At 37.9% G+C, this 24,394-nt stretch overlaps 1 protein-coding gene across 2 annotated transcripts in view; it reads left to right on the top strand.

The window, feature by feature from the left end:
* Window positions 1–24,394, top strand: part of NR5A2 (nuclear receptor subfamily 5 group A member 2) — a gene marked incomplete at both ends in the record, with an annotated part of 94,570 nt that overhangs the window by 55,253 nt on the left and 14,923 nt on the right. For both annotated transcript variants that reach the window (XM_080624320.1, XM_080624319.1), the window contains one exon: window positions 11,816–11,963. In XM_080624320.1, coding sequence (XP_080480446.1) covers window positions 11,816–11,963 — 148 coding nt within the window. The remainder of the gene's footprint in view (window positions 1–11,815; window positions 11,964–24,394) is intronic.

Genomic DNA, 24,394 nt, shown 5'->3' with positions numbered 1-24,394 from the left:
TGAGGGAGCTGAGTCTCTATAGTTTGGAGAAGAGGAGACTGAGGGGTGACCTTATTAGTGTATATAAATATATAAAGGGGGAGTGTCAAGAGGATGGAGCCAGTCTCTTCTCAATGGCAAACAATGATAGGACAAGGGGTAATGGGTACAAACTGGAACACAAGAGGTTCCACTTAAACTTGAGAAGAAACTTCTTCTCAGTGAGGGTGACGGAACACTGGAACAGGCTGCCCAGGGGGGTTGTGGAGTCTCCTTCTCTGGAGACATTCAAAACCCGCCTGGACACATTCCTGTGTAACCTTATCTAGGTGTTCCTGCTCCGGCAGGGGGATTGGACTAGATGATCTTTTGAGGTCCCTTCCAATCTCTAACATACTGTGATACTGTGATACTGTGAAAACCATCGGTGTTATCAGCGCTGTTCCCAGGCTGAAAGTCAAAAACACAGCATTGCATCAACTACTAAGAAGGAGAAAAATGACTGCTACTGCTGAACCCAGGACAGATACATAATTTGTGTACAATATGTATCTCCTCTGTTGAGGAATCTACTTACAGCTTTAGTTACAATTTTAAAACTGAAGCTATTTCTTAAGTCTAAGAACAAATGTTTATAAGAATCAAAAGCAGAAATAATTGTTTCCATTTATGTTTAAAAGGTGTACAGTAGAAGGGAGAAATGATTGACTTGTCTAAGAAAGGGAGTGGGAAAATTGAAATTCTAGCTGTAGAATTTACTCCTGCACCTTTGTGGGAAGTCACTAACCTATCTGAGATAAAGTTGTACTGCCTAATTATATGAGGAAAAACTAGTTGTGTTACTCTTCATTTATATTTCTGCTATTTAGAAAAAGACTGATCCCCTTTTCATTTCATCATTTCCAAAACATGGACAATTGTTCTGGCAATTATTTTATCTACCAGACAGGGTGCTTGCTTATTCCTTTGTTCATAAAGCTGTAAGTACACTAACAGTTTTGTGTTCCTGAGAGAACTGCTAAATTAGTGTCTCATTTGTTATGTGATTAGCTAGTTTTTAAAGGTACTGAGCACCTAAGGCCCACTGAAATCGTTAGAGACATCTAAATACCCTTAAATTCTAGCCATTGTCCCCATTTTTCCACAATAATAATTCTTACCTCATTAGCCACTTTTATCTTTTCTTGCAAAAAAATGCAGCTGTACATGATCTCAAGGCAAAGCAGAGCATTTCATCACTGTTGGACAACAGGTAACAGGATGCTTATTAAATGTACTGCTTGCAAATCATCAGCTGGTTTTGGAAGCTATGTCTTTCCAGGCAGAATTAAAGTCTCTGGCTACATTAAAACCTGGCTAAATAGGACTGATTGCATCCATTTTTGCCCCAGATTTGTCATATCCTCCTTTCAATCCAGTTCCACTTTCCTGTGCCGAAGTCTGTAATTTTGAAGTCAATGCAAGCACCCCCGAGAATCTCCCATCATCTGTACATGTGTACACTTTGGCTGCTTGGAGGCCAAGGAGCCATATTATAAGAACAGCAAAAAAGAAACTATAGTTAGTCCCTTTCCTTATGGATGGACTCCTTCCCATTTCACACTTAACAAAGGCTGGAGTTTTTTTCTCAACTTATATCCAATGCTGGTCACCGCTCTCCTCCTTGAGCCCTGCTGCAAAGCACAGAGTCTAAGATATATTGCTAGGTAAGACTGAGGCAAAGGCGGCACTAAATACCTCACAGTGGTCTGTGTTTGCTGCCACTAAACCAGCTGAATCCAGCAGCAGTCCCATGTTTCTCTTGTTCATCCCCGAAACAACAATTTAACAACTCTTGCGAGTCTCAACTCTAGATGAAGACTGGTTTTTTTAACAGCATTCCCACATGCCTGGATAGTGTCTCTACAGTTACTTGTTCTCAGTCGTTCCTGGCTTCAGCTGCTGTAGACTGCATTTTTGTACTGTAGCTCAGTTGCGAATTACTTGTTCAGCCAAACTGATCGCATACAACTGCTTCATTTCGTAAGTGTCAAGATGGACCACCCTGGCAGCATCAGCTTGGCCTGTTGTCATTCTAAGACACAACACCAGTTCAGGTGTATTTATGAAAGGACAATTATGACTGTCTCCTCTGCATTAACTGTAAAATAATTCTGGAAAGCCACACTTCTAGATCCAGACCCTACAAACAGTCTTTGCTATTGCACTAAATGCTGCATACTTTCTGGTTGCTGCTCTGATCCTCTCAGTTCCTCCAGCAGAGAAGGGAAATAATCATGCCACTGAGTCATAAAAATTAATTGATTAAGGTGTGGAAAGCACTGTGACACTTTTGATGAAAAGTGCTGTAGATGGTTTTATTTACTATTAACAGTAAAGCACTATGAGCAAAATTACAGTCAATCATCTGGCTTTCAAAGATATTAACTCTGAACTGAGCACCTGAGCTAGATAGCCTACTTTATTACCTGAGAGATGATGATTATTGTCACAAGTTAGCAAATTTAAGACCTCAGAAGCCTCATTCTGTGCTTCCCTTAATATATCCCCTCCATAAAAGCTACTCATAACACAGTCCTTTTTGCAACCACAATCAAAGGGGAAGCTATATGTGATAATCTTACCACCACTTAATTAGAGCATACCTGCTTTCTCCACTTGGCTGCCCAGCCTCTGTGCCTCAGAGACAAAAGCCAAACTTCATCCAGCTCCCCAGGGCCATACCACTGTCAGTTCCATACTAAGGATCTAAAATGGGCAGTAGTTAGAAGTACACTTGATAATTTTCAAACACATTGTCTCAAAACCCGTTACCTATGGGCATTCCTATCACATTTCCATACATCTGCATTTCCCTCGAGCCATTGGCTTATGAGATTTACCTAGTGTCAATCCACTGTTCCCACTTTGATGAGGAAAAAGTGCAGTCAGCAACAAAGTAGTAAGCATTGGCCCTTGCACAAAAAAAAAGGACTGTTTTATTCTATTTTGTTATTTATTTGGTTGGAGTTTCATAAATGAAGCTCTTCTGTGTGTGTGTGTTTCAAGAAAGCACTGTTTTTCAGATCATTACAATTCCTCAGCAATTCCTCAGAAACAAGTTCTTCCCTATACTGCACACTTTGTTTTCTGCACTAAGTACTGCCCTTCAGCAGTAGCAATTACCATTTCAAAAGGAAATAAAGTAGCACAAATGCATTTTACAACACTCCAAATTTCATAATAGAAAACAGCTAAGAAGTGATTTGCAATGTGATGGTTAATTGTAAATCATTGCCAATATGCTCTCCACACGCCAAGTTTTGTAAGCTTGCCACGTGGCATGTAATTTTAACATCCCATTTCTAAATATAGAACTTTAATTCCTCCAACTTGAGCACTTTCCTTTCGTATCTTCTACAGCAGCAATACAAGCTTCCAAGCCAGCTTCCAAGATCCAGCACACACAGTATAGATACTAAAGCTCTGTACAGAATATCATTGTTCATGCAGCAGTCAACAGACAACACATGAATTGTAGCCTTGGCTGCCCAGACACAAGCTGCTCATTTTGTTCATGCCTACACCTTTCTCATTGTTGCCAATCTTCCCTCTGCTGAGCTTAGTCAAAGCCTTTCGGATTAAAAAGGCTGTTCAAAAACGTGCCTAAGTCTCAGATTTGTCTGAGATTGTTGAAACTACTGATTTAGTTAAAGTCATCACACTTATACCTTTCCACCTGGATTTGTATTCTAAAGCACAGCACCAAAGAAGAGCATGAGAGATAACTCAGATCTTGACAGTATTGTGTCTCGAAGCAAATCAAAATTTCACTTCAATTTAGATCAGAACTTTGTGGCTTGAACCTCTCCCACAGATGGGATACTTTGTAGATCTTTCAGCTGTTCCTTATTGAAAGGTGGTGATATGTGGCCTAGGGAATTTTCTGTAATTTCAATGTAATCTATGTATCCACTTGTAAAGAAGGCTTCTAGTATCCTGATGTAGGTGAATTTGCCTTTGGAGAATCTGTTTGTCCAGGGAACAGACTTGCAAGTTCAAGGAAGGATCACCTTGCCGCTGAAAAGGTTCTCAAGAGGCAGTAGAACTTCCAAACTGTGGGTTACAGGTGATTGTATCACAAAGAAAGATCACCCTTGCAGAAGAATCACTGCAGAAAATTATGAGTATTAGTCAAAGGAGTGTCTCTGAAGGACAAGAGAAAGGAGCTGGAAAACAACAGATAAGGAAACAGTGTTTTGTTTATACTAAGAAATGACTAAAAATACATACAGTATTCATAGGTAAGGAAAGAAAATGGATAGCTAATGGAATGACATTTTGGCATTTGGGGGCCAAATCTAGAAGTCCTTACACAGGGAAAGAGATGATTTGATTCAAGGTGGATACAAACGAGGTCAAGAAATCATCATTCTGCTGTTGAGCAGTTCTCTTGTATCCAGGTTTGCACAGTTCCTCACTCCAGTGGTTTCTGTCTGAAGGACAAGAAAACAAATTTATGCTAAGTTGTTAAAAATGCCTCATGCCTTATGAAGACATTATGCTAGCTGCTTTTGGAGGCTGAACTAGATGTTTGCAATTAAACTAGGTAAAACACATCAAAATCCAGTTACTAATCATGAAGTGTCCTATTCAGGTTTGTCCAAATATAAAACATTTTGAGCTATGGACATACCTGTGAACAAACATATCCCAATTTACATTTGCTTTGCTTTGTTGCCACAAAAACATTGTAGCACTATGGTTTCAATTCGAAAATTCCCATTCTAGTAAAAAGTCATGGAGAGGGCACCCAACATGAATCCTTGCACACCACAAGTGTTCTGTTTCCCACATGCTAACTCTGTTGTGCTCATAGGAAACACATTTCTTTTGTATTCTGTACACACTGCTCCCATAAAGAGAACAAAAGCTGTTTGCCTAGGGTCTGGAAGCATTTCTTCAAGGCTGGTAGTCCTCCACACAAGTGAACTAATTTCTCCATATAAATTCATGTCAAGTCCCGTATTTGATTTTAAGCTTGCTCACATAAAAGACAAGTTGTTCAGAGACCAAACTCAGAGAGGAAAGCACTACATCAGTCTGTCCCAACCACCTCTTGGAGTAGTGATACTGATGGGATTCAAGACCAACACATCCGGTCTTCCACTGATAGGAAAGAATTTACAATAGTAAAGTAGAAATTTGTATAAGAGTCTAACAAGGGAACATGAATCTACATGGCCAAAAGCTCCTCAATAAATAGTCTGAGTCAGCACAGCCCTTGTGACGTTACCTAAACATTCACAAAAAATCTCCAGTAATGGTCTATCTTCCAATGCACTTTATGGATATTCAAACTCAGCAGTGATTCCATATCATCTCATTTCTACATTAAAAAAAAATGCATTGCACTTTGCTATAAAAATGTATTCAAGGTTACCATGTACTCTAGGTTAGTTATATTCTGCAAATTACTTTAATGTCTTCATAATAATAATTTGAAGAATCCAATAGGCACCATTACTAGAGTGGAAAAATTGAGGATACTGACTAAAACAGCCATCTGCATAAAACTTAACTATACTTTTATTACTATAGGTTTTATAACATAAATATATCTACTACAAATGAATCTATATATGATCAACTAAAGGGCATAGAATATTTCCAGTCTCGGTGTACTAATCTCTCTGAAACTCAGTTAGACAAAGTACATGCAGTGCTTTGGAGTGTTACTATTTGCATATTATAGCTAATGAGCAAGCACAATAACATCATCCTAGGGGAAAGGTCCATTGGCAACTTAATTCATTATCTTCTATTATTGTGTACCTGTTAAAATGACAAGCATCTTAAGCTGTATAAGTCATCACAATTTTAATTAATGTATCCAAACCTTCTATAAGCATACCTGGTGGTTTCGTCCATTCTAAGTCCTCCTCAATTTTTGTACCTAGGCATCTTTTCAAAGTGTTTTTCCATGTTCTTTTACTTAGAGACATAACACACATATACTGCTTTAAATGTTTTTAAAGAAAGTATTAATTACATGAAAAGCTCAAAATGAGTTTAATAACCACCATAGTTGCCACTGAAATATATATTTCAGGAAACAGTGGAAAAGTAAATATGTTTGTGATAGTAAATGTATAGTGTGCTGGATGTATCCTGAGAGAAAGGCTCATTCACCCACATAACCATACACTAGAGGCAACTCACAGGCTCTCAGCAGGGTCAGGACTTCAACCCAGGGCAGGCCATTGTGGACCACTCTACAGGCTTTCAGTGCAACTAGTAACTGAGGAGGGAGGAGTGAGCAAGCAGCTGTCCAGGGTTGCATGGGGCAGAGCAGGAAGGAGCAGGACGGTCCCTCTGCTGCACCTAGGCACCCACTGCCTTCTTCATATTTGTGCCCTAAACATACAGTGATCTAATTTACTAAATCAAATATTAAATCAATCTTTCACTAACTTGAACTACCTTAGTCTGCTAGAACATTTGTACTTTATACAGGTACTGTATACAGCCACAGCAGGGACTTTATTCCTTACTTGCACAGTTCCTGTACTGGATGAAAGGAATGGCATTCAGTGATAGCCAGTACCTCCTAACAGACATCAACAAGTAAAATCACTCTAATCCTGTATTCTGGAAATTGTTTCAGGCTTGCTGAAGTATTGAAAAAGGATGGAACAGTTCCACACATTTCCACATGCCATATGACCCACTGTCATATCCTAGAAATCAAACACAATTTAATTTAGAAGAAAGGAACCTGATTCCACCATTAAATGTTAGGGTCTGTTTTGTGGGCAGAGAGAGGAGTCCATACCAGAGGCAACCACCTGACTCCACCAGAAAGTTTCCATCTGAGCCCAGTGAAACCAGGGATTTGGCTTCAAGAATCATTCATTACCATGACAAATCATTTGCAAAGCAAAAAAGCACAAGTACTCACTGCATTTCTAGCCTTCGGCCTCAGCATTTATTTAGCCCAGGGTATAGTTTCATGTTGTTAAAAAGGTTTGTCTTTGGTTGTGCCTTGAACAGTATCTCACTGTGTTAAATGAAACCTTCATGTGAGAAAAAACCAGCAGAATTAGTCACTTCCAGTTCTCCTACCTCTCTGTTTATCAGATGAGAAATTCTTTGGTGTCTGAATACCTAAATGCTGCTGAACTCCAAGTACCTTACTATGATATATTGTTTTGAAGTAGTATTTTCATAAACATTCAGCACTGCCCTAACTTGCTTTCACTGACATTAAAGGGATTTAGGCTTTTAAGTGACTCTCAACTGTATTAAGAAAAGGATTTAGAAAAAATACGCAACATTGCCATGTCTTTCTGCAGTCACAATTTAACTTATGACCCTCTTACTAATGCTACTATCTTCTTTATTTCTTCTCCTTGTGGCTAGTGCCTCCGTACTGCCCTGCCCTCTCACAGAGCCTGCAGCCTCATCCGCTCAGCCTGTACCGCTGCAACACAATGAGCAGGGAAGGCCCCCAGCAGACTAGGTGGCAACTGTAAGAGATAGCCTTGAGAAACGCTGAGGAGAGAGGCATGACGTGAATGCTGCCTGTTCAATGGACTTTTGTGTAGTTTTCTATTTGGGATTCCCAGCTGGAAGTTCCCTCCTAGAGTTAAACATCAATCAAACCCTTCCTCTCCAAACCAAGCCAAAGGTCCCCATCTTTCTGCCCAATACTCATGATCAGAAGGTATCTATAAGATGCAAATGATTTATGTGAAGAAACTTGGTGTTTCTCACTTTCAGAAAGATATCAAATTGCCATGCTGTAGCCTTAATTATTTATTTGACCCTGGATTTCCCATACCTCAGTGATCCCAGCCACTGGCCTGCTGAAGAAATCCTGCCTTGGGCATTTTTGTTGCCTTAGGTAGATGAAAGCCACATAGCCCATAAATCTAAGAACTGCTGTATCATGAGGTGGGGACAGTTATTTGCCTCTTTCATGACTTGGGTAGTCCCATTCATGTCTAGAGGCATTTAGTTTGGCACCTAAAGGCTGTTAGAAGGTGGAGCTGTGAGGACTTTAAGCACCAAATTAGGAGGCAGCAGAGCAGAGGTTTTGAGAAGCTAATTTTAGATTTAGCACTTCAGCTAGCAAATAGTATACTACAGCACAGCCTGCACTATAACCTATATAGCAATAGCTGTACTAACCTTAAACATGCCAGTTTAAGCACAATAATGGTGAGAACAGGCAGCAGTGTAAATTATTCGGTGCTGTTCAGTCTGCATTGCTTTGGTACCAAGCTAATCCAATTAAGCGTCTATCATTACTTCATCATTATTAAGTTCATCATGTGAGATAGCACTGTGTACTGGTACACGAGGAATTCACACTTCCATTTGTCTGTGCATCCGTAACTTTATGCCTGTCATTTTACTTCCAAATTAGGTTATGTGGAAGCTTCAACAAAGCTTCTGATTTCAAAATGCCAGTCAACATACCATATTCAACATCAGAAACAACTGTGAAATGTAATACTATTAATTGGAAAGCAAGACTAATTTATTTCAGTTGTGGATTTGATTTAACCAAATCAAATTACTGGTACAATATAAAGTAAATGCTAAGACTTCAGTGTGCAATTAAGCATTTTGCCCAAGATTCAGACTGCTTTAATCTTTGTCCTTAAAAAGTATTTTTAGTCACGAATTGGAGGGTAAAATAATTAATACACCTTTTAGTATCAATTTTTGCATAGAGAACCGAGCAAGCAGGAGGGCATACTCTTTAATGTGACCATTTTTCAGAATATACATTAACTGATGCTTTTTCATGCACAGTTGATTTAGTATAAACTGATTGACACCTTTGGGGGTCATCTTTCCACTGACTTACAAATTTGCTCACTCTTGAAAAAAGCCTCCTGCACACCCAGTATTCTCTAGTTAAAGCTGAAAATTCAACTCATCATATTTACACAATAAAAAAAAATCCATTCTGCGTCGGTTTTAATTGCAAATCCTACCCAAGGGACCAATTCTCCTGCTTAGGAGGCAGCCCCGTGCCTTCTCCTAGAGAACCAACTGCAGTCAATTATGGTAATGAAATGTCAATAAATATAAAACTTTAATACAGGCTGCTCTTGGTGAGTGGCAGATGAGGACTTGCCTCCCAGACAAATTTGCTGGTGCTGCAAATATTAAATGCACCTGAAAGAGTAGCAGGTTGCCTGAGAGCTCTCCAGTAGAGGGATGGTGGGAGATCCAGGCATCTACTGGGTTTTACCATTATGGCATAATCACTGTGCTAAAGCCACTGATATTCCTGACATCCAGACATCTTAACTTCTTATTATGAAACGAGTAGCATATTTCCCCCACAAAATGGAATCTCAGTGAGGGCTTCTGAGATTTCCCACCCCGCCCTTAACAATTACAAAATGGAAATTAAGTTGTGAAAGCTGCTATTTTTATGTGACCAGTTTCTTAACATGAATTAGTTGAATCAGTCAATATATTAAACTTCTTTTTGAATAAAAAGTATTTTAGGTATGTTACTTTATTTTTTCTTATTAAAATATATATATACACACATATATGTATAAAGAAATATGTATAAGTATATAGACAGAAAGAGAGAGAATTAGCAGATGAACGAGAAAGTAGTTTATGAATGATGGTTTGGCTGAGATTTCTAAAGACCAGATCCTACTTTTGTCACAGATTTCTTTGGCCTGAGTAAGCAATTTAATGTCACTACTTCAGTTTTCCCAGGTGTAAGGGAGAGCAATAAAACCTACCTCACAGGATACTTAAGCATAATCCATTGACTTATTTGAAACATTAGCACAATTTTAATTGCTTTGCAGAGCTGGTGTAGTATTATTCTTAAGATCCATACAAAAAGTGTAACTTCAGTTTTCTTGTGCAGTAGTCCAGGGAGCACTGAGATTACATATAAATAAAATATCTTATTAAAAGTCAGTAACCTATTGATTATATTAAGGTCATCACTAGGAGAAGTTTTATTTAGTTCCCTTCAGTTATCTCTCTGTCTTTCCTGGCTGAAATTTTGTCAGGTTTAAAGTCTTTCAGGTTTGGTTTTTTTCTCTGCCTTACTGCTGTTTATACTTCAATGAAATCAATTCAATAGTTTTAAAATCAAAAAGCATATTTCTAAATACATGTTCCTTAACAGTTCTTTTTAAAAATAGTTTCTTGGGGATCAGTGCACAGAAAAGCAAAATTTCACAGTACTGGTCTGTTTCCTCTGGTCATTCTTTATTAACTACCTTATTATAGGAGACCTTAGAGGTGGGATTATAGCACTGATACTTTTAAACAAGCCATTAACCCCGAGCATGTACTTACCATTGTGCTTAGTCTTTGTTTAAAGACAGACTTCACTTACGTGTGCTTACATGGAGTCTGGTTAGCAATTTTCCTGTTGTTATGGAGGCTCCTAAAAGAGAAAGGTGTTGGTAATATTAGAGCAGCCAGGCAAGAAAAGGCACTTTGAAAATGCATCAATAACCAATTTAGGTCTCAGCCAGTTGGCTGAGGTGGTTCATCACAGAAGCGAGCAACATATCTGGCCCTTTCCTTGGGATGGTGCACTTGCAGGGGATAGCTAGTACTCTGGTGAAAAGAGGGGTAACTGAAGGTATTTCAGCTGAAGTAGCTGCTCTGATCACCGCTGCTCCACTCTGCTGTCACTGTGCTGGAGCTGCCCAGTCTCACCAGCCATGTCTCTGAGCCAGCTCACCCCAGCCCCTGCCCTTCACCTTCACATCACAGCATACCTGTAGGCTGCCATACCCAAGCACTTCACTGGCCACCCTCCCATGACAAAGCACTCACATCTTTAGAGTGGCAGAGGCTGGTTCAGCCATGTGCATAGAAACATCCCTTAATGGGAATGGCATTAGCCAGAAAATTTTCAGCATACAAGTAGTGGGTAGGATGCCCAAGATTCAAGTCTAGCTGGGGATGTGTCAGCTATGACAGGCTTTTTAAGCATGCTTTGGTGTGCATATTAACTTTTCAATGCAGTGTATTAATTCTAACTTTCTTTTGGATATCAACATACAAGTATCACTTCAGAAAGCTCACAGGCAGGTCAGCCGCCCCCTGAGAACAAAGGAGTGCATGACTTGGGCAGCAGACCCCCAGAGAAAGCAGTTCCTTGTGCTGCGGTTGCTGCCTGGGACAAGGCAAGTGCAGCTGGCTTATGTCAGGTACCTGCTGCTCCTTCTCTGCTAGCAGGGAAGGACGCGCCAGAACAAGTCCATTGGAACCAACTCCAGTGAATACCAGGATTTTGTGTAGCTAAGGAGAATAGGAACTACCCACACAATGCCTCTTTCCTGTGGGAATATACCGACATTTCTAGGCTTGAATAGATGTTTCTGGCCAAGTTATGGACACTGGACCGTTTCTCATGAATACAGTTATGTCCCTCTGGACTAATATACCCAGTGTAGGAGCAAAGCTCACTTCATCAGTATTTCTGCATAAGATCACACAATTACAATCAGAACATGAGACACCAAATGAATAAAACAAACAGATATGAGGACAGCTACCATGTCATAAGCAGTTCTCATATATAAAGCTTCTAAAAAAAGTTAATACAGACAAACCAGCATTGACAGTGATGTGGCACACCATTAAGATATGTGGTTTAAAATATTTTCAGTATATACCACTGTGCTAAAATCAGTTTATGTATAAAATCATCTTGACTTAATAACATCATTATATTGAGAATGATTCTTTTATGCAGGAGTCTCCTGGTTGTATGTGATGGCTTGAAACATCTGAAAGTGGTTCTGTGGGCATGACAACCAGACAGAAATACAATTCTCTTTTACAGGTGGATTATTCCATAATAGCATCCCAAGCTGGAGCCACCCTCAACAATCTTATGAGCCATGCACAAGAACTAGTAGCAAAGCTTCGCTCCCTGCAGTTTGATCTACGAGAATTTGTATGTCTCAAATTCCTGGTGCTGTTTAGTTTAGGTAGGTACACTCTACTCTTCATACTTGAAAGTGTTATTATTTTTTTCTGAAAACATTTATAATATTCTTCTTTTCTTATTTTTTTTTTCTGAAAAACACAATTTTGGAATCTATTTCATAAGGTTCACAGTAATCTGAGGATTATTTTTTAATTATCATTTGCAGGAAAACTACATATAATAATTAAAAGTGGGTTTCTATGGAAATTACTCCTAAAACCTAGAGAATTTCATAGAGTATTACAAGCCTTCTGTATTTCTGTATGTGTTTCTGAATATTCCAGAACAAGAAAAAATTCTATTAGAAATTCTAGAGAACAGGGGAAAATACAGATTGCCATGTTCCCCTATGATAATGAATACAGTTATGTAAAGCAGATGGAGTAGGGATATGGTTGAAATACCCCTCTTTTTCAGCAGCATCTGTGGTAAGTATAAACAATCTTCTTTGCATATGATGGCTGTCACATCATAACCCATAAATCAGAATGTATCTCATAGGTTTTTAAAAGTGAAAGGAACTCTAAAAGTGAAAATTAATGATAATAGCTTTATGACAGATCTAGTTAGGAAATAACCTTTAAAGGAGAGATTGTTTTGTACTACTGGAGAAGACAGAATGGGAGATACCTATGCAAGACAAATTAGTTAAATCAGTGCCCTCCAATGAATCAGTCAAGAAAAATCACTGTCAGGAATGTCAGGATGTCAGGAACAAAAAAGAGCTTAGGGAGATGGACTCTATTGACTTCATAGGAGTAGATTTTTCTGCTTGTCCTCTGTTTCACGTTTTCACTTTGTTGGCTTAAAACTGGTCTAAATAAACTTTGTCCAAGTGAATTTTTATTTACTGGCAGGTAGTTGAAAGGAAAGACTTAAAAACATAAATGAGGTCAGATCCAGTCTGATCTCCTCCATAGCCAAAACTCCTGTTTTACTCAAAAGGTATTTTGTCTACAGAGAGAGTGATCAGCTGAGTCAAGCACAAGAATGAAAGAAATATCAGCAGTGCTGACATTTAGTAATGTTTTTCTTTTATTTTTCAGTTTCTAAAAAAATCTTCAGTAAAGGAATAAAATTCTATAAATTAATTACTATAATACAATTGCAATTAGACTCGGGGGAACAGTTTTGATTATACTGTAACACATCAGTTTCTTTCTTAAATATGTCCCTCCATGTGGTGTTTCTAGAACTTGAACCTGCTTTGGTTTTGCTCTCTTTAAATACAAGAAGCATAAAAGATCAACACTTCAGAGGTACAGAACACAGAACTTGTAGGGGAAAAAAGAATTCTTTTTAAAGACACAACAATGCCAACAGAATTGACTGTTATGAAATATGTGCATTCTGAAACCTAGGAAGAGATGATGGATTTCTCTACTATTACTATTTTGTATTCAGGGCTTCACTGCTTTCTGTCTCTTAGATTCAGAGAAGGAAAAGCAAGCCATCTGTTGCAGAAAATATGCTTTATGAATTAATCTGATGAATAACAAGAATTCCGATTTCCTAATTCCTAGTGAGTAGGTTTTTCAGTCATAAAACATAGGCACAGAAATATATAAAGAGCCTGCAGCTTTCTTCTGACAAAATATTTAGAGAATTCATCCCCATTCCATGATATTTCAAATTAGCTGAATAAGTGAAGTACATTCAGAAAATTCTCAATTTTAGGTGGCCTTGTTGTTTGATGGCTTTCATCAGCTCTTCTAGTACTTTGCAGTGATTTAGGAATTGTTCTTGCACCTTTAGCTCTTCCAATTCTGTCAGGCAGTGTGCTCAGCTTCTGAATAAGTTGGGCAGGAATACCTTGCAAGCATGCACCCAGCCAGGTTATCCAGTTTTAATTTCATTTATGCTACTATAAAAACAGCTAATTCTGCTGCTAGTAGGACCCTTGTAGTCACATCACTTGCATATAAAAGTTGATATAACTAAGAAAGCTTCAACACCTTTGAAACCAATTAGTTCATTCTTTAGAGCTAGATGTTATTCTGCAAAGACAAAAATGCAAAGATGTTACCACTTAATCCACAGGACTGAGGCAAATATTTAATAGGAATTATGACAAAACTGAAACAAAATACACAGATACCCTTTCCAGCCAAGTACTTAAGTTTGCACCCAAAAGTATGAATGGATCATTGGAGTGAAGCTAGTAAGATGCCTCACATCCTAAAAATGAGTCAGGTTTTTGAAGACAGTGAAGCACAAAACAACGCTGACAGGCATTCGGTAGAGCTGACAAAACTAGCTAAGCATCAAATTCTACATCAATAATTCGGTGCAATTATTGTACCTAGGTATCTAGGTGTATTTGACACATATCTACATTTCTTAAGCATCTCAAAAGAAAACTGATATTTATGCCAAAAATATATTACTTAATCAAAATATCTCAAAAACCTCATCTGGCTCTTGCTGGAAATCTGGTCCGTAACGTTTAATGGAATAAAAAGCACTTCAATACATAGCAGTCTTTTGACATATCTAAGGATGTTCACACTAGTGTTAACCAAACCAATAAAAAGCTATTGTTCTTTACTATAGTGCTTGGTTGAAAAATAAATGTCTAATATAAAGCCTTTCACAGGCAACACAATGCCAATAATCTGCAGAATTAATTTCTTGAGAAGAAGCTGTTTGTTTTTTATAACTGTACAGATACAAGGCTGCCTTGTAAAGTTGTTTGTTATTCATGGCTGTACCATATTGCCTGTCTCTTCACAAGATGGGTATCTCCTTCAGGGCAAAGAACTTTACCTCTCTCTTTTTCCCTGACATTTCAGAAGTGATTATCACAATAAACTAACAGTAAAATAGTGTTCAAAACCCAAACCACTTACAATAATTTTTCAAAACAGAATTAAATCATAAGTTTTGCTTTCTAGATTTTAAATGAGAGATGTAATTGTTTGTTATCTACGTCAGAGGTTCCAAAGGGTTTAAACAGGAAAATGCTTTTGATTGATGATAGCATTAAAGCAGACGCTGTTGAAGCTTAGAAAGATGCATATTTATTGTAGTCTTTGGAGCTAGCAGTGAACAGCTCTTCCTGCAGTCAAACTGCATATACCCACCCACACCAGTGAGTGATACACCCATGCACAGGCGCTCAGCTCCTTTCTCTGGTGAGCAATCTAGTGTGTCTAGTCTAATACTGTCAAGTAGATAATGGTACAGGTGACTCAGCAACTACTCAATAAGCCAGAAAAGTCTGGTAACTAGTTTCTTACCTGTGACAACTTTAGTTTAGTTCTATATAGTATTACTATATGTAGCATTACGTAACTTTTAAATTCCCTCCATCGGTTATAAAAAACAAATGTCTTTATAGCTAGGTAGTTCTTACCTCTCTGTATATAAGCTTTCTTTACTGTCCACAGATCTTCATACTTCAGTGATTGTCTATCACTAGTGGTTCCGCATGCCATCCTTCAGTCCAATCACTGCCAAACTTTGGAGAGGAGCAAGTCCATCACACCTATCGCTCTCAGCAGACAATTATTTCAGCTGAATCAGTCCTTCAGCATTTGTGCTCCCACAGGTTAAAAAAACAGAGAACAAATCAGTCCTTACACCCAGCACAGTCATCATGATCACACTGGAGTTTATCATCTTGTGTGTGGTTCATACTCAGCTGTATTTTAGATTAACAAGAGCCTTGACTCATAAAGACATTAAAGCACAAGCAGAGACCCCTTCCTTCACAGCTTCCCTGCACCATCAGTGGTCAGTCAGTTACTCTGTCAAGACATCAAAAGTCTGGTGTAATTTAAAGTCCATCACGTTACTTTGATCTACTTACATAATCTACTGCATTAGTCCATCAGGGTTCCCTTAAAGAATCACAAACTTTCCATAAGTCAGTCCTCTGTGGAAATTCCCTCAGCACCTACATCCTCACTACATATAAACAAACATATGTTGCTTTCCTCTCTTACTGCACACACCAACAACATTACACAACTGAACCAGTCTAATTGATACCTGAAATCACAGTAAATCAAATAGAAACAGATATTGCGATCGAAATTGCCCTTCACAGTTTTTGGTTGTGTAGCCTGGTATAACTGCTAAGGCATTTTCTAGTCAATTTTTCCCCTACTTGATCTCTGATGGACATGTCTGAATTCTGTACCAATACCTGTCTTTGCTGCAAATGGTACACTAGATTGAATGTTTTATTTGAAGATGAGCTGGACTGCCGAAGCTGAGGCATTTTATTGGAAAGGAGCAATCCATCTACCAGCATGATTTATTTGAAAGAAGTCTTCTGTTTAGGTGGCCTAGAAATAGCAATTTCTGTTATCAATCTCCATTTCAATTATCTTGAGCTATTATCTTGCTTTGAAGTGAATCAGGACACCAGTTCTGACAGCAGTTATCCTTGCTTACCTTTCTTTGACCTAGGTTTACATCGTATTTGCAAACCCCAAAACATGTGTCTTCTGGGGCATTATTCCTGTGTTTTCACATGTAGAAGTGTTCCCCCCTTAATTCTAACTAAAGGAATGAATCATAGAATCATCATAGAATGGTTTGTGTTTTAAGCAACCTTAAAGATCATCTACTTTCAAGCCCTCTGCAATGGGCACGGACACCTTCCATTAGACCAGCTTGCTCAAAGCCCAACGCAACCTGGCCTGAATGAAAGTAATCAGCATGCCAAAATACAATTTATCTCGGGTATATTAGCCATTTTTTCCCCCACAATCTGAGGATATATGAATAAAAAAATCAGTAGCTCAAGAGATATGTAAACCTGGATTTTCTTGACTACTGAGTTGCACTTGGCAGGTTTCTTTCAAGAAAAAAGAACCAAGACAGAGCCATGACAATTCAACAACTGTAATAACACAGTTGATGGAAAGATACTGGCCAGGCATATGTTGCAAAACTGTGAAATAAAGAAAACTTTGACAGATTGGAGTGTTAAACCTATTTTTAATGCTGCTTTATGAACTCATGTTCAAAATATAGAAAGAATACATCTGAGAAATATGCTGGTCACATAGCTGTATAACTGTTCATCAAATTTACCACTTAATGAAAATGTCTGGCTTTCCCAAAGCTAGCCAAATTGAGAATAATGCAATTTCTTTACCCTAATCCCAGGGTAATAATACACCTAATTTTTCTATGGCATATAACAGTATAATCCACAGTACACATTATCACAAAGTAGTTTTACAAATAAATACAAATTGTTTCTTTGTCTTACTGATTGTCGGTTTGAACTGAGAAACACGACAGATAGAAAAAGCAAATGTGTCAGTTTATCACCCTTTTTGAATTTTCACTACCAAATTTGACATTAGCTTGGAAAATGTCATAAAGCAGAACTAGAAATTAAAACAAAACAAAAACTATCAACAAAATCAAACTCCTCCCAAATGTGCCATTAAATTCTCTAATTCTGGGACTGAAATGGACTGGCATGCTCTACTGGGCTGAAATCTTGGCCTCACTAAAGACAAAGAGAATTCTAGACTGTTTTCTACTGGAGCCAAAATTTGTCTTACTGTTTCTTTTATTTGCTTCCTATCACAGAATAAAGTTCAGATCATTTTTTCAGCAATTAAATGTGCTAAATGACTACATTTAAATGATGCTTGAAGAACCAAATGAGTACCTTACACAGGATGCTTTTTATCATCTTCTAACACAACAGGTCTCTTCATTTTACTACCCCCTAGCTTTACAGACTGGTCACTTAACCTGAAATCAGCCATTGTTTTCTCTTTATCAAAACTTCCCATTTGTCCTGCTAGTTTTTATTATCTGAACTCAGCAAGGATGATTTGTCAAATCTCCCATCAGAGCACTTTGTAAAGCGAAATGCCAATAGGAAGAAAGTTAGACATCATTTGACCCATGTCCAGGCACTTGTCTGCCTGTGGAGCTAAATGCTAGACTAGGCAGCAGCTGACTAGTACCACTCCCTTATCATTGTCAGGACATAGATAAATGTACTTCATTTAAGAAATGAAGGCTTTATCAATGTACAAATAATTGCAGAGCCACTATTGATCCCACATCTCACTTAACATGAGACAAGAGGGTCTTGTAGAAATGGTAAACATTTAATCGCTCTGGATAGCAAAAAATGTGCTCTTGCTTAAGCAACAAGAAATAAAAAAGCAACTCAGTTTTCAAACCACAGCTGTACTTAAGGGTTCAGCAGAAATCCATCTAGATCTGCAACACTCCATTCCAACTTCTCTTAAATAAGAGGAATATTAGCAAATTAATCTTTCCTTGCTTTTAGACTTCCTAAAATGTCAGAGCTCACCACTCACAGGACTTGAAATAGTTTTCTTCTATCAAACATGCACCGAAGGAGCAGCAGCACAAAGCCTGCCTGTGCTCTGTTTCACCTGGTTTCAGTAACTCACATCAATGCAGTTATGCAACATTCTAGAGCTGAAGGGAAAAAAAAATAAATTAGCTATTGTACTTTTTAATATATTTCGTATGACATCATTGGTCTGTTACATTTACAGACTAGCTAGAATCTCTGCCTCAGTGAGCTTGCGATCTAAATAGACAGAAAAGCAGCAGCAAATGATGATGAAACATGAGGCTGTACACATCTTCTTTTCAGTTTTTGCTGAGGGTTCAATTTGGGGCATTGTATATTCAGATAGGAAAATAAGTATATAAGCGTCAATGGGAAGTAACATAACAAAGACTATTGATTAAGTTTTTGTAGTAGTCATGCTGCTGAAGGGCACACAACAAAAAGGAGAATGAAATGAAGGAATTAGTGAGGCAGGAGGTTTTATCAGACCAAAAAGAAAAGAGAACAAGACTGGAAAATTAGAAAAGAGACAATACATGCAGGATTATAGATGCCTAAGTGCAGTACAGACGTAAAGGCATAACCTAGCAAATTTTGGCATGCAGATCACTATTGCAGCCTTCCTAAAAATGATGCTATACTTTCAACAAATACAGATCTGCCTTTCACACTCTGTTTAATAAGGCTGAGACTACACTAGCTTTTCAAAGCACAGTCCACGAAATATGGAAACTTACTAAGAACAAGAATTAGCCAAAAACCTGAATCCTGGCACCATTCTGATATTTTAGTATCAGATCAAAACTAATTTAGCTAGTAGGTGACTGGCTCAAAATGCAAAAATTCATTCTTCAACACAGCATATTACCCAGCTCTGGCACTCCTTGAACCAAGATGTAGAGGATGCTGAAAGTTTTTGTGGTTACAAAAGTCACCTGGAGAACTTAACAGAGGGAAAATCCATTGAAAGCTACGAAATATAAAAAATGCTGCTTCTGGCTGTTGCTAATTTCCAGCTGCTGGAGCCTGAGCGACTGCTCGTGGGAGGTATCACTCCATGCTTTTCTTTTCTTACACTGTTCCCTAGGGCATCTGCTCTTGGTCACTGTCAAAGGTAGGACAGTGGTCTAGATGATCCAGAGTGCCAGCAAAGCATTTCCCATGCTCTCATAGGGTAGATGCAAACCATGTGTAGTTTTGAGAGATGCTGTTCTCCTTCCTGTAAAGTGGGCCTGGTGGTTATCTGGCAAGACACCAAGAAGCTCACAGATAACACTACTTTGTCTTCACAAAGCACCTTCAGTCCCAGGATCTGAAGTAGGTGCTGTGAATTTGAAGGAAAAATTATCACATGGCAGTCTTCCTTGGCAAGCCAATGCAAGCCAGTCACGGAGCACTTATCCAGTGATAGACTTGTCATCACAAATGTGTTGACTGCTTACTCACACTGCCAAACAGTACTTCGGGTTCAATGCAGTGTTCTTCAAAAGTGGTCTCTGTCCGTTTTTATTTTTTGCAGTTTTTAAATATACAACTACTTTTACATCTTCTTTTATATATATGTTATTTATATTTCATATATATATATGGGCTGTTATTATAAGGTGGTTTTATTAAATCAGTTTTCTATATTCATCCATTCTGTTACCCAAATGTACTCGTAAGATATTGTACAGGGTAAACACCAGTGAATAGTCAAGGGGTTGTATTCAACCAGGGCTTTCAGGCTTCCTCACATTACATTTGAATTTAGAAAAATACTTACTGCACACTTGTCAAATCCAATCTCATATCTCAACACTACAGCAAGAATTCGAGTATAATATCGGCAAAGAAACATTTCCTAAACTTTATGTAATCATTTGAAATTCAGGAAGGATTGATTAGTATTCAGGAGATGTGACTGCTCAATATTTATACCATAGAGACTTGGCAGAAGCAAATAATAGTACATAAAGCTGATGCTTGCCTTAATTAAATGCAGTATAATAGGTGTTAGGGATTTTTTTTCTTAGTGAAGAGAGCAGTTTAGCAATGATCAGATATAACTCATTCTGAAGTTCGGAGTTTAATCAATATATATTTATAACAAGGGAGGGACTGTATACAATTTATTATTAGCTGACAGCTGACTAATAGATAAAGCCAAGATTTATTTAAGTATGTTTTTCCACAAACTGATTTCTAACAAAATATTTGCCCCCTTGGATTCTTGATTATTTTTTGCTGTACTAACAATATTTCAAGCAGACTTTTTGAAATGAACATCTGATCTGCAGACAGGCTGGGAATGAAATCAGGGAAGGTAGAAGGAGACCCCTAGCTGGGATGATCCTTTCACTGTGACAAACTTATTAATAGTAACATTTCCAAATTCTCTAATGGCAGGTGATATTTGAAAATGCTCCTTTAAATGCATCCTATGTGATGATGTTGACTGGTATTGACTAGCAGACAATACAGAGGTGACAGGCACTATTCCGGTTTGGAAGACCTCACCTCTGGGTATGATGGAGGCTCTGCTTCTTGAAATCTGAAATCAAGATGACCACTTCTTTAAATCAATATGATGCAGCTTAGTCAAAAGTTATAAACTTGATGTACAACTGCTGGATGGATATCTATAGCTTGCATTGAGCAGAAGGCTGAAGGAGGTAATGATGATGATTATATGGGTCCTTTCTTGTACCCAAATCAGTGAAAGTAGATTTCATAGGAAGGTTTAGCACACCCTCCTAATGTCACAGTTTTCACAAATGTTTCTCCATTTGCCAAGTTTGAATTTGATAACTTCTAATGTGGGCAGTTGTCAGCAATTTAAATAGCCCCTTGCTGCTGCATGTCCCACATCACCTTGGAAACTAGGGATAAATCTCTTATTAAAGATGAGGGCCAGGAGAATAGTTAAATAGCCAGTCTGCTCCTGGAACATTTAACTCCTCTCTGGATCTCAGGCACAGCAGCCAGGCTACTCCACTCTGACACTAGAAGAGCTAATCCACTTTTCTACTGTAATCCTCTGGGAAAGCAAAGCAAATGAATACGGACAAAACCTCATTTCAGAATCATCTCATGAGAGATGCTCTTCTTTCATGGAACCAGCATTGCCCAATAGAGAAATCAACCCTCTTGTTTTTAATTCTGCTTCTGACTTTGTTACTAACTAAGGAGCTTTGAAGTCTCTTAAATGATATCTCAACAACCCTATCTTGTAAATGGAAACAATACTTATCTATCTTTGTAAACAGTGGTGAAATCCAGCATATTAAAGATACTATACCCAAATTGAAACAATTGTTGTTTCATTGTTGTTTAGAATATCTACTGATAACATAAAGACCATTCTTAAATAGGATCTGATTTAAAATATCTTGAATAGATTTTGAAAAAAAAATTATCCTTTCCTTTACAAATTACTCAACTTCAGAGTAGTTCCTTGGTCTATTTTCATATTAGGGTCCAATAATTTGCAAAGGATTTTAAAATTCATTTTTTGAGATGCTATTTTTAGAATTGAATTTTAGCACTTTAGCACGTGCAGGACAAAGTAGATTTTCTTTCAACCTATTCTTCAATTTCTCTGCTTTTTCTGATTTATTTCTAGAGAAATGAAAGCAGGCATCTTCCCTTATGTCAAAACCCACAGCAAAGCCAAACAATTAAAAATCAACCCTTAAATTCCTTATAGATGCTAAATGATGATGTATGGAGTGACGATCTTGACAAACAACCGTGTTCTCCTGCGAACACTTTTTCAGTGAGCTGACAAGTTTTTGTCCAGGCTCTCATGCAGGTTCCACACATCCTGCAGGCAGTATGAACGAAAGTAGGACAGTGTTTATCTCACAGGTATTTATGAAAACTCCAATCAATCATTTCTGTGGAAAAAAAAAAAAAAAAAACAGCAAAAAAACCCCAAAATTCACATAATATAAAACATACAAATACTGGGGTTATGAGCCACAGTTAAGAATTTAACCAGCATTTTTAATAAATAAATCTTTAATCATTCATCTCAGCCCTGGGTGTAGGAGTCATGAATGATAAAGTTCTTGCAGGAATTCCAGAGGTAGCCGTCTGTTTCATGGCTGATTGGGCTTTTTGCATAAACTACACTAAATTATAGAGGAAATTCAATAATCACTGTTTATTTGCCCTGATTTTATTTCATGAAATGCAATGAATATTGCAAATTCATTTCTAATGTAACTGTTGAGTACAATGGCATTATTCAAGGCATGAATTTGATCCAATCTGATCATTACTGGTTATGTTTTCTGCTTGTCTGACAGCTGGGAGCCATGGAAAAAAAAAAGCTTCGCTGTCTTCAGCAAGTACTTCTTTTCATGTTGTTTTTTTCTAAAATGCATATTTTACAAGGTTTCAAAATAACAATAGGATTAGATGCTTGTGAAAAAATTAGGTCATATATTTGTTAGATACAAATCTTGCAAGTAATTAGAAACATGGGTATCAAACAATATTTGTATTCTGTACTGCTGCCTTTGTGTGGAGACAGTGGGGATTTCAGAATAACCCAATCAGTGTGCTCCGCACTTTTCCCCTCTCTAATATGTTTATACAGTACTGGTAAGTATGGCTTTTTAACAGCTCCTGTAACAGGGAAAAATTAGCTGAAAATAACCCACATTTATATGTGTCTCTACTTTTGGAATATTTTTACAACTTCTGTCTCATTTTTAATATATATTTTAGACATTTAAGGTGCAAGTTTGAATGTATTATATGTGTAACAGAGGAAGCATGCAATTATACAGAATTCTTTTAGCTGCTATTGGCAGAAATGTTTAACATCGGTGGCTACTACTCTTAGCCAAGTTTCTCAGCATAACATGGGAATAAATGGCTGTATATTAAGATATACATAAATGAATTAATATCCTTAATCTTGAAGCCAGTAAGGCCAGCCTATGGTCTTATTTTAAACGTGTTTAAAAGCTTCACTGAATGAAGAACATGCTAAAGGAATATGATAGCTAAATCTACTTTGTAGTTCTAACAGACAACTTATTAAATACTTTTTAAACCAGAATGCAGACTAAAAACTGCACCTTATATATTTCTACCTAAAAAAATACATTGCAGAGACTCTTACGTGGATGTTTTTGTATGGGTGAATGCTGGCCATTAATTGGAGATACACTATAGACTAGGCCAAATTCCCTTCTTTCTCTTCTCACTTTGCTGCTCATGCAAGATTGGACACTGGAAGAGAAACAAAAGCAATGTCTGTCTCTGAGGGAGTTAAAATAGAGAGGTGAAATACAGTAAAGAAACAACGACAAGAAGTAGCAGGAGAATTAAACAGGAGGCCAGGGGGAAAGAAAGTATCTGCAAGAGTGATAGGAAAACGAGTGGCAGAGAAGAGGATAAGTGGGCAGAGCAGGAACCAGGAGTGGTAAATGAAAACAAGGGATAGCAGGGTTGTGGATCAGAGGAACAGAGAGAGACTGAAGGGCTTGAGATAGGAAAGGAGTCAAGAAAACAGGGGGAAAAGGCCAGGAAGGAAAGAGAAACCATGGAACTGTGATCAAAGCCAAGTCAGAGGTGGAGAGGGAGGAAAATAGAAGCAAACAGGAAAGAAAAAATGAAGGAAAATTCAGAAACAAACTTTATGGCCCAGCCTTGAACGCAGCTGCGATCATGAATTGGGAGGCAGAAGGGGACTGTGCAGAAACCCTCTTTCCTAAGTTCATGGCTTGGATTGTGTTCCTATGACTTCTGCTGGCAGGAAAGGGGAGGGAAGTGAAAACTGCAACTCCTTAGGCTCTGTGTTGCTCTGGTCCTGTGCAAGTCCATCGAGCATGTGACAAACTGAAAGAGTAAGCACCAAAACAGTCCATATGACTGGCAAAAGTTTAATATGTACATGGCCATCCTCCTAAGCATATTTTAAAGAGCTCATCTTTACAAGATTATTCAAAGATTAATAAGGAAACTCTTACATTTAAAATCATCTCCAGTACTGGGAGGGATTGATGTGCATCCTAAACATACTGCACCACACTTCTCCTTGCCAAGAGAAGGAAAGTCTCATCTCAAGAAAGATTTCAACATCAGAATGGGGAATGGACACTACAACGACATCTTTCCTCTCTCTCAAC

The sequence above is a fragment of the Psittacula echo genome (assembly GCF_963264785.1).
Source record: "Psittacula echo genome assembly, chromosome: 7".
NCBI classification, from domain to species: Eukaryota; Metazoa; Chordata; class Aves; order Psittaciformes; family Psittacidae; genus Psittacula; species Psittacula echo.
This window is presented reverse-complemented; position numbering and strand designations above follow the sequence as displayed.